Raw genomic sequence first — 17,088 nt, 5'->3', positions numbered from 1 at the left:
TCCTTTTGTTACCCAGAAACCTGTGGCCATCTCTGACTTCGTTATACGTGTACGTGCGTTTTTTACATATGTGTCTATCTCAGACATCTCCTGTGCTGTGTGTGCTACGCGCTCAGAGAATATGCATGGACTTTCCTATTAGCCCAAGAAGAACATAATTAGAAAGATAAATTCCGGCAAAGAAAAGAAAGCCTGCTTTATATTACAAATAAATATAAACATTAGAAAGAAATAATCTTTCAGGGTGTCTGGGTGGCTGAGTCGGTTGAGCGTCCGACTTGATTTTGGCTCAGGTCATGATCAAGCCCCGCTACCAGGGCGGAGCCTGCTTGGGATTCTCTCACTCCCTCCCACTCTCCGTGCTCCCTCCGAAAAGCAAAAAATGAAAGAAAGAATCTATCAGTTTGAATTTTTGATGCCCTTCCTGTTCTTCTGTGGGGGAATGGAGAATTGTTGTGAACAGCAGGTATTGATGTTCCTTCTTCTAGAACCACTTTGTTTTAAGTCCTCTTTGGTTACAAGGCACCTAAGGTAAATACAAGAACATCTTTAATTATTTTTACTGACTGTCAGCATTTCAAGTGTTTCAAATAGTAATCATACAGTTGTGAGAGCCCCAGAAGCATCAAGAAGTTAAGGGGTGCTGAACCTCAGCCCTGCTTCCCCTAGCGCTTTCTCCCCACAGCCCATGCTGGGAGTCCAGGCCACCCCCACCCCTCCCCTGATCTATGGGGTCCTCTCCCCAGCACTCTGGCGCCCCCTTCCCTGGGCTGGCTCAGCCCTCTCACACTGGGTGAGCCATCTCCACTCCTGTAGCAAGCGGCCTGCGGGACCCCAGTTCAGCAGGTGTGCTTCTGTTTGGTTTTCTGGGCTGGGACAGCTGCCACTGTGTGTCCCATTCACTTAACAGGTGTTGTTCTTTAGTGCCTGGCCAGGTTCTGGGGCCCAGCGCTTTGATGCTCATGCATATCTCCCGACTCCTGTTTCCTTCTGCCTTCCCGCCTCTGTCCGTGTGCGTGCGTGTTTCCCGAGGGATCCTTACTAGCCGCCGATCCCTCACGTGGGCCAGGGAGGGAAGTGTGACTGGGGGCGCTTTTCCCTGATGGCCAGCTTACTTCCTAAGGGAGCACTTAAATGGACAGACTTTGGAAGGCCTTCAAGCGCGGAAAGCTGTGGTCCTGCTGAGGGAAAATGCGTCCAGGTCTAACACATCTATTTTCTCATCCCAAATTATAATGAGAAATTTCCCATAATTTTGAAGCCATGGAGAAAACTTAGAGATTTTTAAAAAATTAAATATAATAGCCTTAGGTTTTCAAGACTTACTATAGGAAGTCCTGAATTTCTTTGCTACTTATAAGCAAAGAAAGCAAAATTTCTTTGCTACTTATGTTTTATGAATAATTGAGTGCTTGCCTAAATTTGTCTTATTTTAAGTAATTAAAGAGACGAAGTCAGATTAAAAAATAACTTTAAAACATTTCCCTTGTGTAGATAACATAATCAAAAACACCTAGAAAGGTAATTTTTTCTCATTTTTTTCTAGATTTTTTTTTTTACATAGTTAAGTTCTAGATAGTATTGCTAGTATCACTGTACAGCAAAATGAAAAATATTCAGTGTTAAGTATAAAGGACAGAACTGTGTGTTCACCGTGCTGTGACTGTAACAATACCCCTGTATCTGAAAACATCAAATATTGGTAGAATTATGATTGGATTTTTAGATAAATTTTCCTTTTTATCTTTATAATAAAATTTTAAAAGAATTATAAGTATAGCGGCACCTGGGTGGCTCAGTCAGTTAGGCGTCCGACTTTGGCTCAGGTCACAATCTCACGGTTCGTGGGTTCGAGCCCCGCGTCGGGCTCTGAGCTGACAGCTAGCTCAGAGCCTGGAGCCTGCTTCAGATTCTGTCTCCCTCTCTCTCTGACCCTCCCCTCCTCATGCTGTCTTTCTCTCAGAAATAAATAAAAACATTAAAAAAATTTTTTTTTAAAATATACACTACCTATGTATATAAAACTATGTAATATAGCTATGTAATATGTAATACATAGGTCTATACTGTACATTTTTACTTTTGTAAGAATGTCCTTATAAACATTCTGTTGCACTGATTTTGTGTCACTTAAAGCACAAACATTGGGAGGCATTGGTCTTGCATCCCTGAAACCATCTCTTGGCTTTTTAGAGTCACCTTATCACTCTAAACCGAGGAAAGTGGCATCCTGGAGATCTGTGAGGACAGCAGCAAGCGTGCCTCTGGGTACCAGAATGTCCTTGACCCCACAGAAGCTGTGGCTGGGAAGCTCGAAGCAAGGTACGTTGTTCGTGGTTATTCCAACCAAGAGGCCTTTCCAGTCCTGAAGGAGTTTTAGGAATCGTGCATGGGGATTTCAGACCGAGTTTGTAATAGGACTTATTTGAATGGCGCTGTTTCTCAACTTCTCAAAGATACTGAACCTCATAATCTATACAGAATCTGTAAGTGTGGTTTCTGACAGTTTGCGTATGTGACACTTTATCCCTGGAGGCTCGTCCCAAGTTGTTAAATTTTTAAGAATTTGGTAAGCTGGTTGATGTCACACTGGCAGATTAACGTTGGACATGGTGGGAAAATGTATACCATGGAAATAGGCAAATGCTGCTGGGCTTTATTGTTTTTGTTTGTTTGTTTTGTTTTTTGTTTTTTGTTTTGAGAACCAGTTATTGAACATTTATCAGCACTTCACTGATTGCCACCATCTGCTGCTTGACTTAAGCTTTCTCCGGCCCAGGAGGGTTGATTCATAGAGGCAAAGCCTTCCGTTGTGTTTGTCTGTACCTGTCATATTAAATCCATGCACGTTCAAACCAGGAAGTCTGACCCAGCCCCTGAAGTCAGACCTGACCTTGGAGCATGCATGGGCCAGCCCCCCCAGCACAACTCCCGACTATCTGGCAGCAGCCTTAAGAGTGAAGAGGTCCAATCTCAGGCATTCTGCCAGCAACGGTGAGCATGTCGATGGTGACGAGGCCACGAGTCCGGGAATGCTCGGGGTTTGTCGTTTGACGATGTGAGATTTTGGGCTTCCTGTCCCGGCTCTGTCCCTGCGAGAGCGTGGAGAGAAGGCCGGGACCCTGCAAGTCCATTCTGCCTCCTAGAATGTAGCTCTCCTAACGTGACAGTGACGTGCCCCCAGGATCCAGTCAGGCCTGCCCCCCTGACTCAGAGGCTTTCTGAGATCATCAGATGGACAGTATCAGAAATATAACAGTTGCACAGAGAGAAAGGCCCAAATCTCCTGTCTCCATCCTCCTGTCGGTCTTTCCCCACATCTCCTCCCTGGCTCTCATGGCTGTCCTCATGGGCTCTGCAGGGAGCATGGTGAGCCCGTCACCATGACCCCTGAGCTGACCCCTTCCTGCGTGCGCTGGCTCTGAGTTCTACTTTGGGCTTAAATATTGCAGTCTCAGTATATCACATGCGCTACAGAGATGGGAGTCTGCTTCTCCACCTCTCTCTGTCAGCGTTGGAAGGGCTGCTGTTTGTTTGTCTCTGTCTTTTTGCTTTGTTTGTGATTTAAAATCTAAACATATCGCTTCTCCTTCTGACCCCCTTCTTCTCTTCTCCTGCAAGTAAGCTATGTGTTCACACGTTTCAGTTTTCTGCTGCTTTGCCTTTCTAATCGCTGTCGGTGTTGGTTCCCTTATGTTTGGGGGAAGGATCATAGTCAGGCTAAAAATGGTGAAATACTTTTGCTCTTCTTTTTTACCTTCCTTTTTTTAAAGGGTAATTTTATCAAAGTTCCAGGATTTTCTTAAGGTACAGCCAAGAGTTCTTTCTACTGTTCAGGTGACCTTTTCAGACGTTTGCGTATCCCCCTCCAGGTCATGCTCCCAGGACCCCTATCTACAGAGAAAAAGAAGACATGTATGACGAGATCATTGAGCTGAAGAAGGTAGTTATTTTTGTCTGTCCTTTGTTGGTTTTCGACCAGAAGAGCCTTCTGTAACGATGGGTGGCAAAGTCAGGATCAGTACCAAGATGTGTCCATATGGAAAGAACATGAGCTCTAGAGGGACACCTGAGTTGTTTTTTTTTTTAAGCTTATTTTTGGAGAGAGAGAATGCGTGTGCGTGCACAACAGGGGAGGGGCAGACAGAGAGAGAAAATCCCAAGCAGAATCTGCGCTGTCAGCGCAGAGCCTGAAGCAACGCTCAAACTCATAAACCTCAAGATCATGACGTGAGCTAAAATCAAGAGTTGCACGCTTAACCTTCTGAGCCCCCAGGCACCCCGAGGAGCACCTGAGTTTAAACTCCAGCCCTGTCATTGGAAGCTGGGAGGCCCACCAGTGTCTGGGGCAGGAGAGGCTGCCTCAGGAGCACCTGTGCCCTGCTCCAGCAGCCCGGCACACAGAATGGGAAAGACGGGGCTGACGTCACAGTCCCTCTGCTCAGGGATCTAGCATCAGACGGGCCTCTGGTGTCACTGGAATCGTTGCCTCCCACGTGTGTGACTCTTCGGTGCTAACCAGATGCTCCATGCTCCCTAGCTCAGTGGGTCTCTATGGGAGTCTGAGGGAGCTTATGGCTCCCAGTAGCAGAATGAGGATTTCCCCCAAGGCCACCTGCCTCCCAAGGCCAAGGCTATTTTTACTGTCCTGTCCTACCTCCTACTCCTTATAGGATAAATTACGCTGGAATAGATTATCGTCACCCTTATCACCTTCACCAGAACCACTGCCGCCACACCACTCTTAGTGTCCATGTGCATTCTCATGCCCCTGGAGAAGCAGCCAGGGTTCACTTCCTCCGCATCTGGAGGGCCATGGCCCGCCTGGGCACCAGAGGTTACATGGGACGTGGGCAGCCAGCACACCCCGAGCACAGCCATGGTGAGGAGCCTTCGAACCATCTTACCCAAGGAGCACCCAGCCTAGGCCCCTTGCACAAGACACAGCCCTTCTGTGGTCCAGACAAGATGCTCCAATGTCAGGGGCCATCAAGAGATTGAGATTGCTCAGCCACGGGAGCTGTCCAGCAGCGAAGGTGCTGCTGGTGCGCCCGCACTCCCTGTCCTTAGGAATTTCAAGCAAACGTTGGACAGCTGTTTATCCGAGTTATTGTGAGAGAGCCCTTATTTTGAACTCTGAACCGCCACCACAGTAGCAGTCTTGAATCTTCTTGGGGCTAGAAATGTCCCTGGGTAAAATGATAGCAACTTTACTCAAACTTCCCATCATGAACTTAGAGGAAAATCAGCTGAGGCTTCTAAATGTGGGGGGAGGAGAGCTTCATTTCCAGGACTCTGTCGCTCTGGGAACTTGACCTTCAGAGCTGTTTTTCTGTGGCAAGTCTCATGCCTCAGTTTCCTGTTGAAAAATGGGGATAATAAAGGCATGGTTTCATGCAGTGGCTGTGAGTCAGCACAGTGCCTGAGTGAGTGCTTCTGTGCCGGCACTCCGTGAGATGCCACAGGTGCAGAGCGTCCTGGGGAGTGGCCGAGATGGCACGGCGGGTCCCCTGCACCTGCCTCCCACAGTGGTCAACGCGCTGTCGAAACCAGGACACAGATGTGGACACAGTGCACGTGTCTGGTTCCACGCCGTGTTGCTCTGTGTGTGTGTGTGTGTGTGTGTGTGTGTGTGTACCCATGTCCCTGCCACTGCAGTCACCACACACGCTGCCCCACGCCACCAGGCTGCCCGTCCAGCTGCCTTTCGTGGTCATACCCACCTCCCACCCTGTTCGCCATCCCTGAGTCCTGGCGGCCACTGACTGTTCTGCCCATCTCTGTAATTCTGGCATCCTGTAATGTTCCATACATGGAATTATACAGCATGTGACCTCTTGAGATTGGCTTTTTCCACTCAGCGTCATGCTGTGGGACCCTGCCAGGACAGCCTGCACTCCACTCAGCCCCACAGCAGCCGTGTCTTGAAAAGTCTGAGATGCTGTGTTTTGAGTGCTATTTCCCTTAAGACCCTTTGGTCTACGATTATTTGGGATTGGCCGTTAAGTTTCTGAGTTTGGAGATCTTCCTGATGTCTTCATTGCTGACGTGTAGTTTGGCCCACAGCGTGGCTGTGGAACATGCACTGTGTCATCTCACTTCTGAGTGCATGAAGGTTGGCTGTGCAGCCACAGGCACTGGAAGAGAGCTCGCACCCTGCTGCTGGGTGGCCTGGAGTGTGACGGCAGGCGGCCCGGGTGCGGAGGGGGGATCCCCTGGCACCCTTGCGGGCTGTCTGGCTGCTCTCTCGTTGCTGAGAGAAGGGTGTTGAAGGCCCCCCTGTGGCAGGAGCTCCACCTGTTTAGTCACATGTCTAACCTTTAGAGTCACTGTCACTGTGTCATTTCTGTTCCCCGAGTCTGCTCTGTCTGGTACTAATACCAGCGCTGCTGCACTCCTCGGTTAGTGCTTCGATAGCATCTGTCTTCCCATCCTTTTATTCGACCTCCTATCACATCATGTTAAAACGAGTTTCTTGTAGGCAGCATATGGTTGGGCGTGTTTTTTAATCTGCTGTGCCACTTTCTGTCTCCTAGTTGGTTTGTTTAGATCATTTATATTTAATGTAATTTTTGGTAGGTAGGGTGTAAGTCTTCCATCTTATTGTGTGTGTGGCCTCATTACCCCTCGAAGTGCAAGTCCTGACTTCCAGCAGGCCTCTTCTGACCACCGCTCTCCCCCAACCAGAACCCCCTGCAAGGAGCGGGCAGGGTACCTCACTACAGCCTGGCAGGTGTGGGGGCTTAGCTCCCCCCACAGCCTTCACCAGCAGGGGTGAGGCACTCCGCCTCGGCTGCCCACACAGCCTTCACCAGCAGGGGTGAGGCACGCTGCGTTCTGCAGTGTCTACCTGTGGGGAGCAGTTACCTCCTGTGCACTCTCTGCCTGGCTAGGCTGCCCCTGCCCTGTCTGCGCCTGTGGGCTTGTCCAGGCTGCTGGCTTCCCCCACACTCGGTCTAGGACATGTGAGGCAGCAGGAAAATGGGGGGCTCTGAGCCCCCGCCTCGCCTGTCTTCTGTCCACCCTTTTGCGCCTTCTTACGTTGTCTTACATACAGTGTGCATGGCTACAGGCATAGGGAACAGTGAGTGTACCCTGTTTCCGGAAGCAGAATTCCCATAATTAGATATCTTCTTCTCAACAGCCTTGCATGAACTTACTTACTCATGAAACACTCAGCGAGTGCCAGGGCCCCTCGTCTCCCAGAACAATGTGGCGGTCGGGCCCGCGCTGCCCTGCCAGGCCTCCGTGCAGTGCACACAGCGAGTCAGCTTGCTGGGGGTGGAGGCTGGGTTCATTCGGGCACTGTCTCTCTCCCACACCCCGTGAGTCCCGGAAGGAGAAGGGCATTTCAGGATAACTGGTGAGTTCAGATGCAGGCTGATGCTGATGGTTAAGTGCCCTGGCTACCCTGCGTGGGCTTGTGAGCGCATCCAAGCCTCTTACTCTCTAGGCCTTGCGGTTTCATGGACTGGGAGAAGGCTTTTTCAAGTGAGGACATGGAAACAAAAATTAAAAATCCCTTACCATCACCATTTCCTAAAACGGACGACCGAAGCCCAAAATAGGAGGGAGGAGAGATTTCTAAAGAGAGGGCAGTTGTGGAATTGAATCGATTTAGTTCCGTGAAAAAACACCCCCCCAAGCTACCCGCTGTGTTCACGGCAGACTGGTGGGAACTGGCAGGGCCACTGCGCTCACCCCCAGAGCCCGAACTGAGGTCAGGAGTTTTAGGTGGACGATAGCCTTGGATGCGTTTTGGTGGCACGTGCTGTGAGGGATGTGGGCTCCCTCAGGTGGCCGTGGAAGATAGCACTTTCCAGAAGTGTGGATTTGCGGAGCGGCATTTCTGTGTAGAGGTGCCTTTAGGGAGGGGGCATTCCTAGTCGCATGGGATGGTCTCCCCTGTTCCCTGGGCACCATCTGCCTCCCTCCCCCCTCGCTGCGCACAGCACCCTGACCGGGAACTGGGCTACCTTACAAGGTCTGCTCCGTCTGGTGTTTCACCTGGATGGTCGTGTGCACGCGTGTGCACGCATGTGCACGGGGTGTGTGTGTGCTTCTGTCTCCTCCCAGTCCCTGCACATGCAGAAAAGCGATGTGGACGTCATGAGGACAAAGCTCCGGCGCCTAGAGGAGGAAAACAGCAGGAAGGACCGGCAGATCGAGCAGCTCTTAGACACATCCCGAGTGAGTTGTGGCCCCGCAGTGGCAGCGCCCGGCCACGGGCAGGGACGGCGCAGGCTCCACTCCTCAGGCTGCAGTGGGGAGAGGCCGCCGGCCCATGTCTTCATGTCTCCATCTGCTTACCACAGGGCCCGGATTTTGTTCGGACTCTGGCAGAGAAAAGGCCCGACGCTGGCTGGGTGAGTACCGTCTCCAGCAGGACCGATAACCTTCCCGCGGAAATCTGAATCTCAGAACAGCCCAGAGTTGAGGGACGCCTTTCCTCTAACGCAGTCGTGCAAGACGAGTGACAGGGAGTCAGGGCCCAAGAGTCCCTAAGAGCACCATCCACGGAGCCGGAGGGTTCACAGAAGACGCTGTGGGCACTGCTGGGGGGCGTGAGGGGAGGCTGCACAGGCTGCGCAGGGCAGAAGGTGCCCAGTGGAGAAGCGGTCACGGTCTAGCACACTGAACCAGAGACACTGAGGAAGCAAGTTTGGACTAAGATAAAGCCTTCGGCTTATTAGCACACACACCAGCTCTGCCACGGGGCCGCATGACACGAAGGTGGCGGGTGAAGCAAGGTGCCGGGCATTGGGACCCTTCTGCACTCAGCGCTGCGGCCGTAAACTGCGCAGGTGGAAAATGTACCACGATAAGCCTCCTGAGTCAAGGAAGCACTCTGCCTGACAAAAGATGAAATGCAAAAAGAGAACTGGAAGGAATGCAATTTTGAGATTATTCAACCCAAGGAATTAAGTCACGTCAATGGTGTGATTATTGGGTTTGATGACATAAGGTTTGCAACAAAACCACATGGGGCTGTGGGGGAGCCGGATCAATACGACAGGAGTGGAAGGACATGGGTCCATACGACGCACAAGCCCAGGCGCACCTGTACAGAAAGCACATGGTCAGCGCCCTGCGCACGGTTAACCCCGGCCCTGTTCACGGAGGGAGGACGAATCGGAGTGTTTCCACACGAACATCGGTTTTAGATTAACAGCAACTCTTAGACATTGAACAGTTGTACATAATCTTATTGGATTTTTTGTGATAGGGACTCACTCCCTGTTTTTATTTTTATTTTTTAAATTAAAAAAATTTTTTTAAATTTATTTCAGAGAGAGACAGTGTGAGCAGGGGAGGGTCAGAGACAGAGGGAGACACAGAATCTGAAACAGGCTCCAGGCTCTGAGCTGTCAGCACAGAGCCTGATGTGGGGCTCAAACCCACGAACTGAGATCATGACCTGAGCTGAAGTTGGACGCTTAAACCGACTGAGCCACCCAGGCGCCCCTCACTCCCCATTTTTTTTTTTAATTTGTTTTCCATGTTTATTTCTTTTTGAGAGAAGGAGAGACTGAGTGTGAGGGGGAGAGGGGCAGAGAGAGAGGGAGAGGATCCAAAGCAGCCACTGTGCTGACAGCAGAGACCCCAGTGTGGGGCTCAAACCCACGAACCATGAGATCATGATCTCAAGGATGAAGTCGGATGCCTAACCGACTGAGCCATCCAGGCACCCCTCATGCCCCATTTTTAAAATCCGGAAACTGAGGTTAAGAGATTTGCCCAAATTGGGTTTGTAGTGGATCTGCAAGCACCACGCAGGCCAGGCGGCATCTGCCGTGGTTCCGTTTGTCCAGTGGTCAATACTGGAGAGAAGACCTTGTCCTAAGCCACCTTGAGTAAAACCTCACGCCTTAAACCAGCAGGATAAACACAAATGATCAAAACCAGTGTCAGCAGGGCTGAGAACACCCGGTCATGCTCAGAGCTGAGACACTGTGTTTGAGGTGGGCGTGACCGAGCAGAGGAATGGCCTGTGAAATTGTGCCTTCCGTTTGCCCAGTACCACTCTCTTTCGGGCTGTGTCTCAGGGAAAGACTCCAAAATAAAAAGCCTTTCAGACAAGGATATTTATAGCTGCCCAATTTGGGGGGAAACATTGAGGAGAAACCATTAAAATTTGAATAATGCCACATGAAAAACATTTTCAGAAAAAAAAATTTAAGAATATAAATGAGTATAGCTGTGTTCAGAAATGCCTAAGTGATTGAGTGAGGGTTTAGAACTTTGTAAATAATGCATACTTTAGACAAAGGGCTTTGCATTTCTCTTTTGATGCTGTGGGTTTTTTCGTTTTTTTTTTTTCTTTTTTGAGAGAGCGCAAGTGAGGGAAGGGCAGAGAGAGAGAGAATCCCAAGCAGGCTCTGTGCTCAGTGCCAAGCCCCACCCAGGTCTCGATCCCATGACCCTAGGATCAAGAGTCAGACGCTCCTTTGACTTAGCTGTGCAGACACCTCGGGTTTTGTAATGAAAGTTGACTGAGAGTAGAAATTCTAGATCTGTGGGTGTGTGCAGTTTCCACCTTAATACTCGCTGCCAAACCGCCCTTCTGAGCTGCTGCATCCTGTGATTGAACATTGTGCCAGGGAGCACTCGTGCTGGGGAGCATTGTACCGGGGAGCACAGAGCCGGGGAGCACTCGTGCTGGGGAGCACCTCCCCTCAAGAAACGTCTGCACTTGGCACAAGAAGGGCTGATCTCTACTGAGTCTTGATCATAATAGCAACTTACAGATCATCGATCGTGGAGGGTGTGCACACTGCATGACAGCGGGGCAAGAATAACGCAGGACTGAGGCCCCACGGGGATGGACCGTCTAGACCACGTGCGGCATGAAAAATCCAAGTTACTGACTGGGTGGCAGGATGCCATTTCTGCAAACAACTGAATGTCATGTCAGTGGGGACACACCCACCTGACGTCTAGAGAAAACACATTCAGTTGACAATATTTAGTTGAGAGGGGTAAGGACGAGGAGCATAGTTTGATATGTGTTTTAACTTTTTTCCCAGAAGACGTATTCATGTATTACTAAATATAATGTAAAATCAGTTTAAAACCCATCTGAGAGGGTGTTTGGCCATAGGAACGTAAGGGTGCTGTCTCCCTGAGTGGCAGGTTGACAGACAGAAGGGACAATGAAGGCTGCAGTCCTCCATGCCCCACCGGGTGGTGCCGGGCCTCCAGGATCAGCTCTGCTCACTCCCTAGGGGGTACTGCAGATACAGCTGTCCTTTGTAGCTAGTGATGGCCATGCGTCTGTCTGTTCTGAGTATGGAATGGGGGCGGGGGGGTAAGACTCTGCCCCTGCCCTGCCCTGCACCCCTGCATTGAGAGTGGGACAGTTGGGCCCTCTCTTCGCTGTGCCTAGGGACTATGGAAGAAGCCAGCGACTAAGTGAGGGAGGACCAGCTGGCAGGGGACACCTAACCCAGCCTGGGGACAGGAGGGAGGGAGCGGTTGTGGACGTGGAAGCAGTCAGCTTGACGTGCGGGTGTTCACTTGGAAGGTCATTAATGGGCTAAAGCAGAGGATTCTCAAGCTGGAGCAGCAGTGCAAGGAGAAGGACCACATGATCAAGTACGGACGCACTGGTAGGGGGATGGGGGGCGGGGGGCTCCGGAGGGTCTCCTCGGCCGTGCCCTGCCGTAGGCCGGCTGGAGCCCACACGCATGGCCACTCGCCTCACACCCAGTAGGCGTGTCTGCTCAGACTGCAGCTCTAGTCCCCACCTGCCACCCTCAGTCCAATGTCCCTTGTCCCAGCATCCTCTCTGTACCAAAACTATGAAAGCAGGTATTAGCCACCTTCCAAATGTCACTGGGGAACAGTGTTTCCCTTTCATCTTTTCTTGTTCCTGTTGCATTTAAGCCACGCTTTCTCTCCTCGGCTTTGTGTGGATCACGTATTATCTCCCTGTGGGTCTGTGGGTGCTGGGACCCCAGTGGCCCGCCCTGGTCCCGTGTGGTCCCGGTGATGTGACGCAGAGCAGAGTCCTGCCCAGAGGCGCCTGAATCTGTTTCTACTTTCTCTCCCCGCATGTTTTCTCCATTCCTCTACCCACCCCCTGCACTTTTTGCTGAAATCGTCCCTTGTAAAAAATTGTGTCATGCTGATTTCTTCTGTATTTCGGCATGCTGAACTCTGCACTTTGATTTGCTAGCCCTTTTTTATCTGAAGTCTGTTAGATGCTGAGTGGGGGAGGGGAGTGCTCCTTCCTTACAGGACCCTCATCCCACCGCCCCCATACATGGCTGTTCTCACCCCACACCTCGCAGGTCCTCTGCCTCTTCCAGATAGCCTCCTCCTTAGTGAGGAGTAGCTTTAGGGAGTCTGTTTCCCCATGGAAGGGGGCCCGTGGCTGGGAGCATTCTCCGTAGGTCTCCACCCAGCTCGCCTCTCTTTTGCAAGCCCTTTCCTTTGCTGACGTCCTGGGAAGCACTCTTGTTCTCACTCTGCCCCCGTGGTGCGGGTGCTTCCCTGTTAACTGTGAACTTGGGTTTCTAGCAAACTGCAGACCGATATGAAGACCACTAACTTGGAGGAGATGAGGATCGCCATGGAGACGTACTATGAGGAGGTGCGTGCCCTTCGTGGGGGGCAGGGGGGTGGGGAGTCAGCTGCTGACCTGGGTGGGCGCCCCACCAAACCTGGGGACCCTGCTTTCCCATTTTGTCTGAGCTTGAATGTGAATCCCAGCAACTCAGGCTTACTTCTGCCCCCCGGGCAGGAATAAGGAATCTGATTACAGCTTTTTCAGAGGAAGGTGGTCTTCATGCTCATTTTGTACCGTAACGTACCATGCTTTGATGTTTGCAGATTCACCGTCTCCAGACTCTCTTGGCGAGCTCCGAGACTGCAGGAAAGAAGTACGATCATGTCCTTGGGAACCGTGTTTCATGTCTGGTCCCACAAGTAGCACAGACACCCCATGGGAACTGCATGTACTGCCCTTCTCTTTGGAGCAGTACACGCACCTGCGTCTCTCTGTTATGGTTAGAGTTGGCGTGTTTCCATCTGGGAAGGTTATGCACGTCCCCGCAGAGCCATGTGCTGGCCACTAACAGCATGCTCACCTCCCCATGCTCCGATACCTTAATTCCTGCTCTGTAACAGCTTCCAGCTTAGCATTAGAAAGCGCCATTGTCCCAAGCAGGGTTCCCTTACTCAGAAGGCATTTAGTGCCAAGTACAAGTTCATTTCCCCCGAAGAAGTTTATTAGAGACATCAGGGGTTCCCTATCTCGAAGATTCCCTTTTCACAGATTTGGCCATGTCACTGCCTCAGCACTGTGCTGTGAAAACATATCAGGCGTTCGCCCGAGCCAGGCACAGCCTTCCGTTTCTTCTTTCTGGGGTTGGCAGACTTTCCGTACCCAACAGTCACTGCGCACTGTTGGAAGCAGGCACACTCTGTAAAGTGTCCGCAAATGCTGAGTGGGTGTGGTGTGTGCTACACCGTCGCTCCCAGGGTGTGTGCAGAGGAGCTTCCTGTGCGCCTCGGGTGGCAGAAGTGTCCCCCACTGGTCAGCATACCACCCGTTTCCACTCGTGTGTCTCACACACAGGCTTTCTCACGAGGCCCATCGCAGCCTTCTCCCGAGAGGATCGCAGGGCAGTGTGAAGGGGGCCGCTTTAAATTGTGAACTCACAACAAAAAGCACAAACATGTGAAAAGCACGTACTCAGTAGGCTGTGAAGCCTAAGGGCCATGAGAGCAGAGCCGGCTGCCTGCCCCCCTCCCCAGCTGCCAGGAACTTGCCCCTCAGGCCTTCCAGCACCCAGCTTCTGGCCCTGAATGACCACCGACCACCATGAAGGGGTCACACGTAAATTTTAGCAAGCACACGAATTTGCAGATACAGAATCTGAACGAGGACTGGCTCTATTTCAGACTTTGTGGGATAAGAGGCAAATCAGCTATGATACAGCTATTTACATAATGAGAGAGTTAAGTTCTCACAAACGTTTTGGGAATACAATTTCAAATGTGTTGCTAGCATCGAACACAGTATTTTGATTTGTAGGTTTATGAATGAGCATAGAATTCTGTTTGGGGGATAGCAGTTTGCTCACTTGTAGTTCAAAGTCAGGGTTCCTGGTTCCACTGCAGATATCTGCAGAGGGCACTCTGAGCCACGGACAGGCACCCACAGGTGGCGTGTGGTGGCCCCTCTTTTAAGGCATTTATTCAGCTGGCGTAGAAACCCAAATGGAGCCCTTGGCTTTGTTGTTCCCAGGGCTCCAGGGGAGAAGAAGACGGGCCTCAGGAGGCAGAAGAGAGTGAGCAGCGCCCTCCTGAGCTTGTCTCGGAGTGTCCAGGAGCTCACTGAGGAGAACCAGAGCCTGAAGGAGGACCTGGACCGTGTACTGAGCAACTCCCCCACTGTCTCCACCATCAAGGGTACTGGCCCGGGAGCCACCTGTGGAGGGGCACTCGAGGAGAGGTCACATCGCGGGCTTTTTGAGGAAAGATGCAGGTGGCGAGATGTAGGAGAGTCTGGTCCTCCCTCTCAACCCCCAGGGCCCTCTTTCAGTTGCCAGAAATTCAGATGAGTACACTGCTGGGCAACCCTAAAATTTATTCCAAGATCTAAGTAGCACCTGCTGTGATCCAAGCACCCTTGCAGCTAGTGGGGGAGGATAATGGACAAAAGGCGACATCGTACTGGGAGGGAGAAGCCTGCAGGTCAATCATGGATCTGGTGGCACCAAGTGCCATGCAGCCAACTAAAGAGGAAGGACAGCAGGTGTCGGAGGCAGGGGCGTACACCTGTGAGTAGGGTTTTCGAGGATAGCTGTGCTCACAGCCAGTGTGCCCAGCACACGTAGGCAGTGGGAGGGTGTTGGCAATGATGGCAGAAGTAGTGGGGCCGGCCTGGAGGCGGGTTGGGGCAGGGGTGAGAAGCACTGAATGGACCATGTGTAGAAAGAGGGCGGGAAGACGAGGCTTCCGCGGTGTCCCCCTGGGGGCTGCTGGTGGCCCCAGGCATGGTGGTGCCACAGGGGTGAGACGTCCCTCCTGGATATCTGGTGTAGCCTCAGAGAAGGGAGGAGCCAGCTTCCAAAACTTTGATCTGAGCTGCTGGAAGGACAGGGTGTCCCTGTGAGGTAGAAGTGATGGAGGGAAGAGCAGGTCTGGGGACAGGGGTGTGTCAAATCTGCGGTGGAGGTGGGTGCATCCGTGAGTTTAGGACAGAGGCTTCAGCAGGAGAGCCCCCCACAGGGGGTCAGCAGCAAGCAGATGGCCAGGGTGGGACTCGGCACACCAGTGGGTAAGGAGGGGAGAGGAGGGCCCGGGTCCAGCCCCTGGTGCGACGCAGCAGGGCGGCAGGGTGCGGAGGGCAAGCGCAGATGGTAATGGAGCTCAGAGCACAGGGGAAGGAAGTTCTGGGAGTGGAGGAGGGCAGAGGCCAGAGCAGGTGTGGACTCTGTGTGACCTTGAGAATTTCTGTCTTGGCCTGGAGTGCAGGCCCAGGTGCTGATGTCCCACTGAGGGCTGAGGAGGCCACAGGTACGGCCAGCTCCACAGTGTGGGGCACAGAACCCCTCACGGGGAGGCACCCTTTCTGCTCGTCTCACCAGCCTGCCAATGGGGACGCTCACGGGCCATGTTGAGACAGGCAGTCTGGGCTGACGGGGCCCTTGGGATTTGTGCAAAGTTTGTCTTTTAAAACCATTTCTTCCATCAGGTTACGTGGAGTGGAGTAAGCCCCGGCTGCTCAGACGGATCACGGAGCTGGAAAAAGTGAGTGGTGCACCCTCAGCAGCCGGTCCTTTAGGACCCACCCACTGTGGAGAAGCCGGGCCGCTTATAAAGTGGGGACAGAACGCTCGCAGTGAGCGCATGCGTAGTGGCTGTCCCCCGCGTGCCACGGTGCTGATGACGGGAACGAGCACACTCTGAGCAGGTCTGTATGAGACCCACGGTCGTTCCTGTTCCTGGTGTCACGGGCGGCAAAGCCACAGTCACACGGCCCGTGGTTTTGGACTCCGTGTGTGACCAGGGATGGATGCGCATCCTAAGGTCTTCCAGAAACCCAGCCTGATGCGTACATGTCACTCCCCGGCCTGAATGTTTGAGTCATCAGAAAATTCTGTTTATCCACCAGAAACTTGGGGAGGTTAATACTTCCCCATAGCTGCCATGTGGATTTTCATATTTGATTTCACTCCACTGGTCAGTACTCAGTCCATTCCTTTGGAGTGGGTCAGAAGAGTCCGTGTCTGCTGACTGGTCTGGGAAAGCAGTGAGAGCTGTCCCCAGGTTGGCTGAGCAGACTACACCTAGAAGGAAAAATCAAATAACTACAGATTTACACTGCAGAAAACCTGAGTTTTATATACCATGGGTAATTTGAGAATAAAGCTTGTTGGGAAAGAAGGTCAGGCAGAGTTGGCTCCAAAGCGCAGTGGGCAGTGCTCTCTCAGCTGAGGGACCCGCCATCACGGGGAGCCGAAGGTGCTCAGGCAGTATCTCTTAGCTAGCAAAACTGGGCTGTCACATAAGGTTAAAAGCACAGAGGCCGAAAATTCAGAAATCCTAAACATACTAGTCTTGATGAGCACCGAGAAGAACAGCTTACAAAGTTGCCTCCCATGTGTCCTCTGTTCCGTGTCATTCATGGCGCCTTGCGCCTGCCGTGCAGGCTGGGCTCTGCTGGCAGAGGGGCTCCGGCTCGGCTTATGGGGTCACACGCAGAGCTTGGCCCAAATGTATGCCTGAGACCAGTTTCCGTCGGGCTTGGTTTCTTCTTTGGGTTTCATAACCGCCACATAAAACAAGAAATCTAACAAATGCCTGTGTTGCCCCCAGAAAGTAAATTCGATGGAAGGCCCCAAACCACAGGCCTCTGGAGCAGACAAGTCAGATGGCCCGGTGCAGTCTGCGTCCAGCTCCGCCGTGCCCCGGCAGCAGCGATGTGACTGGCACCAGGAGAGCGAGCATCTCCGGGAGGCGGTGCGGAGCCTGAGAGGCGAGCGGAATGCCCTGCAGGGGCAGCTGCAGGAGAAAGAGTAGGTTGCGCAGCACGGCCAGCACCTTGCGCCCCGCAGGGGGTCGCCCTCCTGGCAA

At 52.1% G+C, this 17,088-nt stretch overlaps 1 protein-coding gene across 1 annotated transcript in view; it reads left to right on the top strand.

Moving 5' to 3' along the window:
• The window catches only part of IQCE (IQ motif containing E), a 43,267-nt gene that overhangs the window by 8,039 nt on the left and 18,140 nt on the right, over window positions 1-17,088 (top strand). Inside the window, exons 4-14 of the mRNA XM_039226144.1 lie at window positions 2,194-2,322; window positions 2,860-2,994; window positions 3,873-3,943; window positions 8,077-8,190; window positions 8,316-8,366; window positions 11,525-11,595; window positions 12,523-12,595; window positions 12,835-12,884; window positions 14,255-14,418; window positions 15,707-15,762; window positions 16,831-17,030. Of these exons, the coding sequence (XP_039082075.1) occupies window positions 2,194-2,322; window positions 2,860-2,994; window positions 3,873-3,943; window positions 8,077-8,190; window positions 8,316-8,366; window positions 11,525-11,595; window positions 12,523-12,595; window positions 12,835-12,884; window positions 14,255-14,418; window positions 15,707-15,762; window positions 16,831-17,030 (1,114 nt within the window). The remainder of the gene's footprint in view (window positions 1-2,193; window positions 2,323-2,859; window positions 2,995-3,872; window positions 3,944-8,076; window positions 8,191-8,315; window positions 8,367-11,524; window positions 11,596-12,522; window positions 12,596-12,834; window positions 12,885-14,254; window positions 14,419-15,706; window positions 15,763-16,830; window positions 17,031-17,088) is intronic.

The sequence above is a fragment of the Hyaena hyaena genome, unplaced genomic scaffold (genome assembly GCF_003009895.1).
Source record: "Hyaena hyaena isolate Hyena2069 unplaced genomic scaffold, ASM300989v1 scaffold_20, whole genome shotgun sequence".
Lineage (NCBI taxonomy): Eukaryota > Metazoa > Chordata > Mammalia > Carnivora > Hyaenidae > Hyaena > Hyaena hyaena.
Note: the sequence above shows the minus strand (reverse complement) of the source record. Positions and strands in the feature narration are given on the sequence as shown.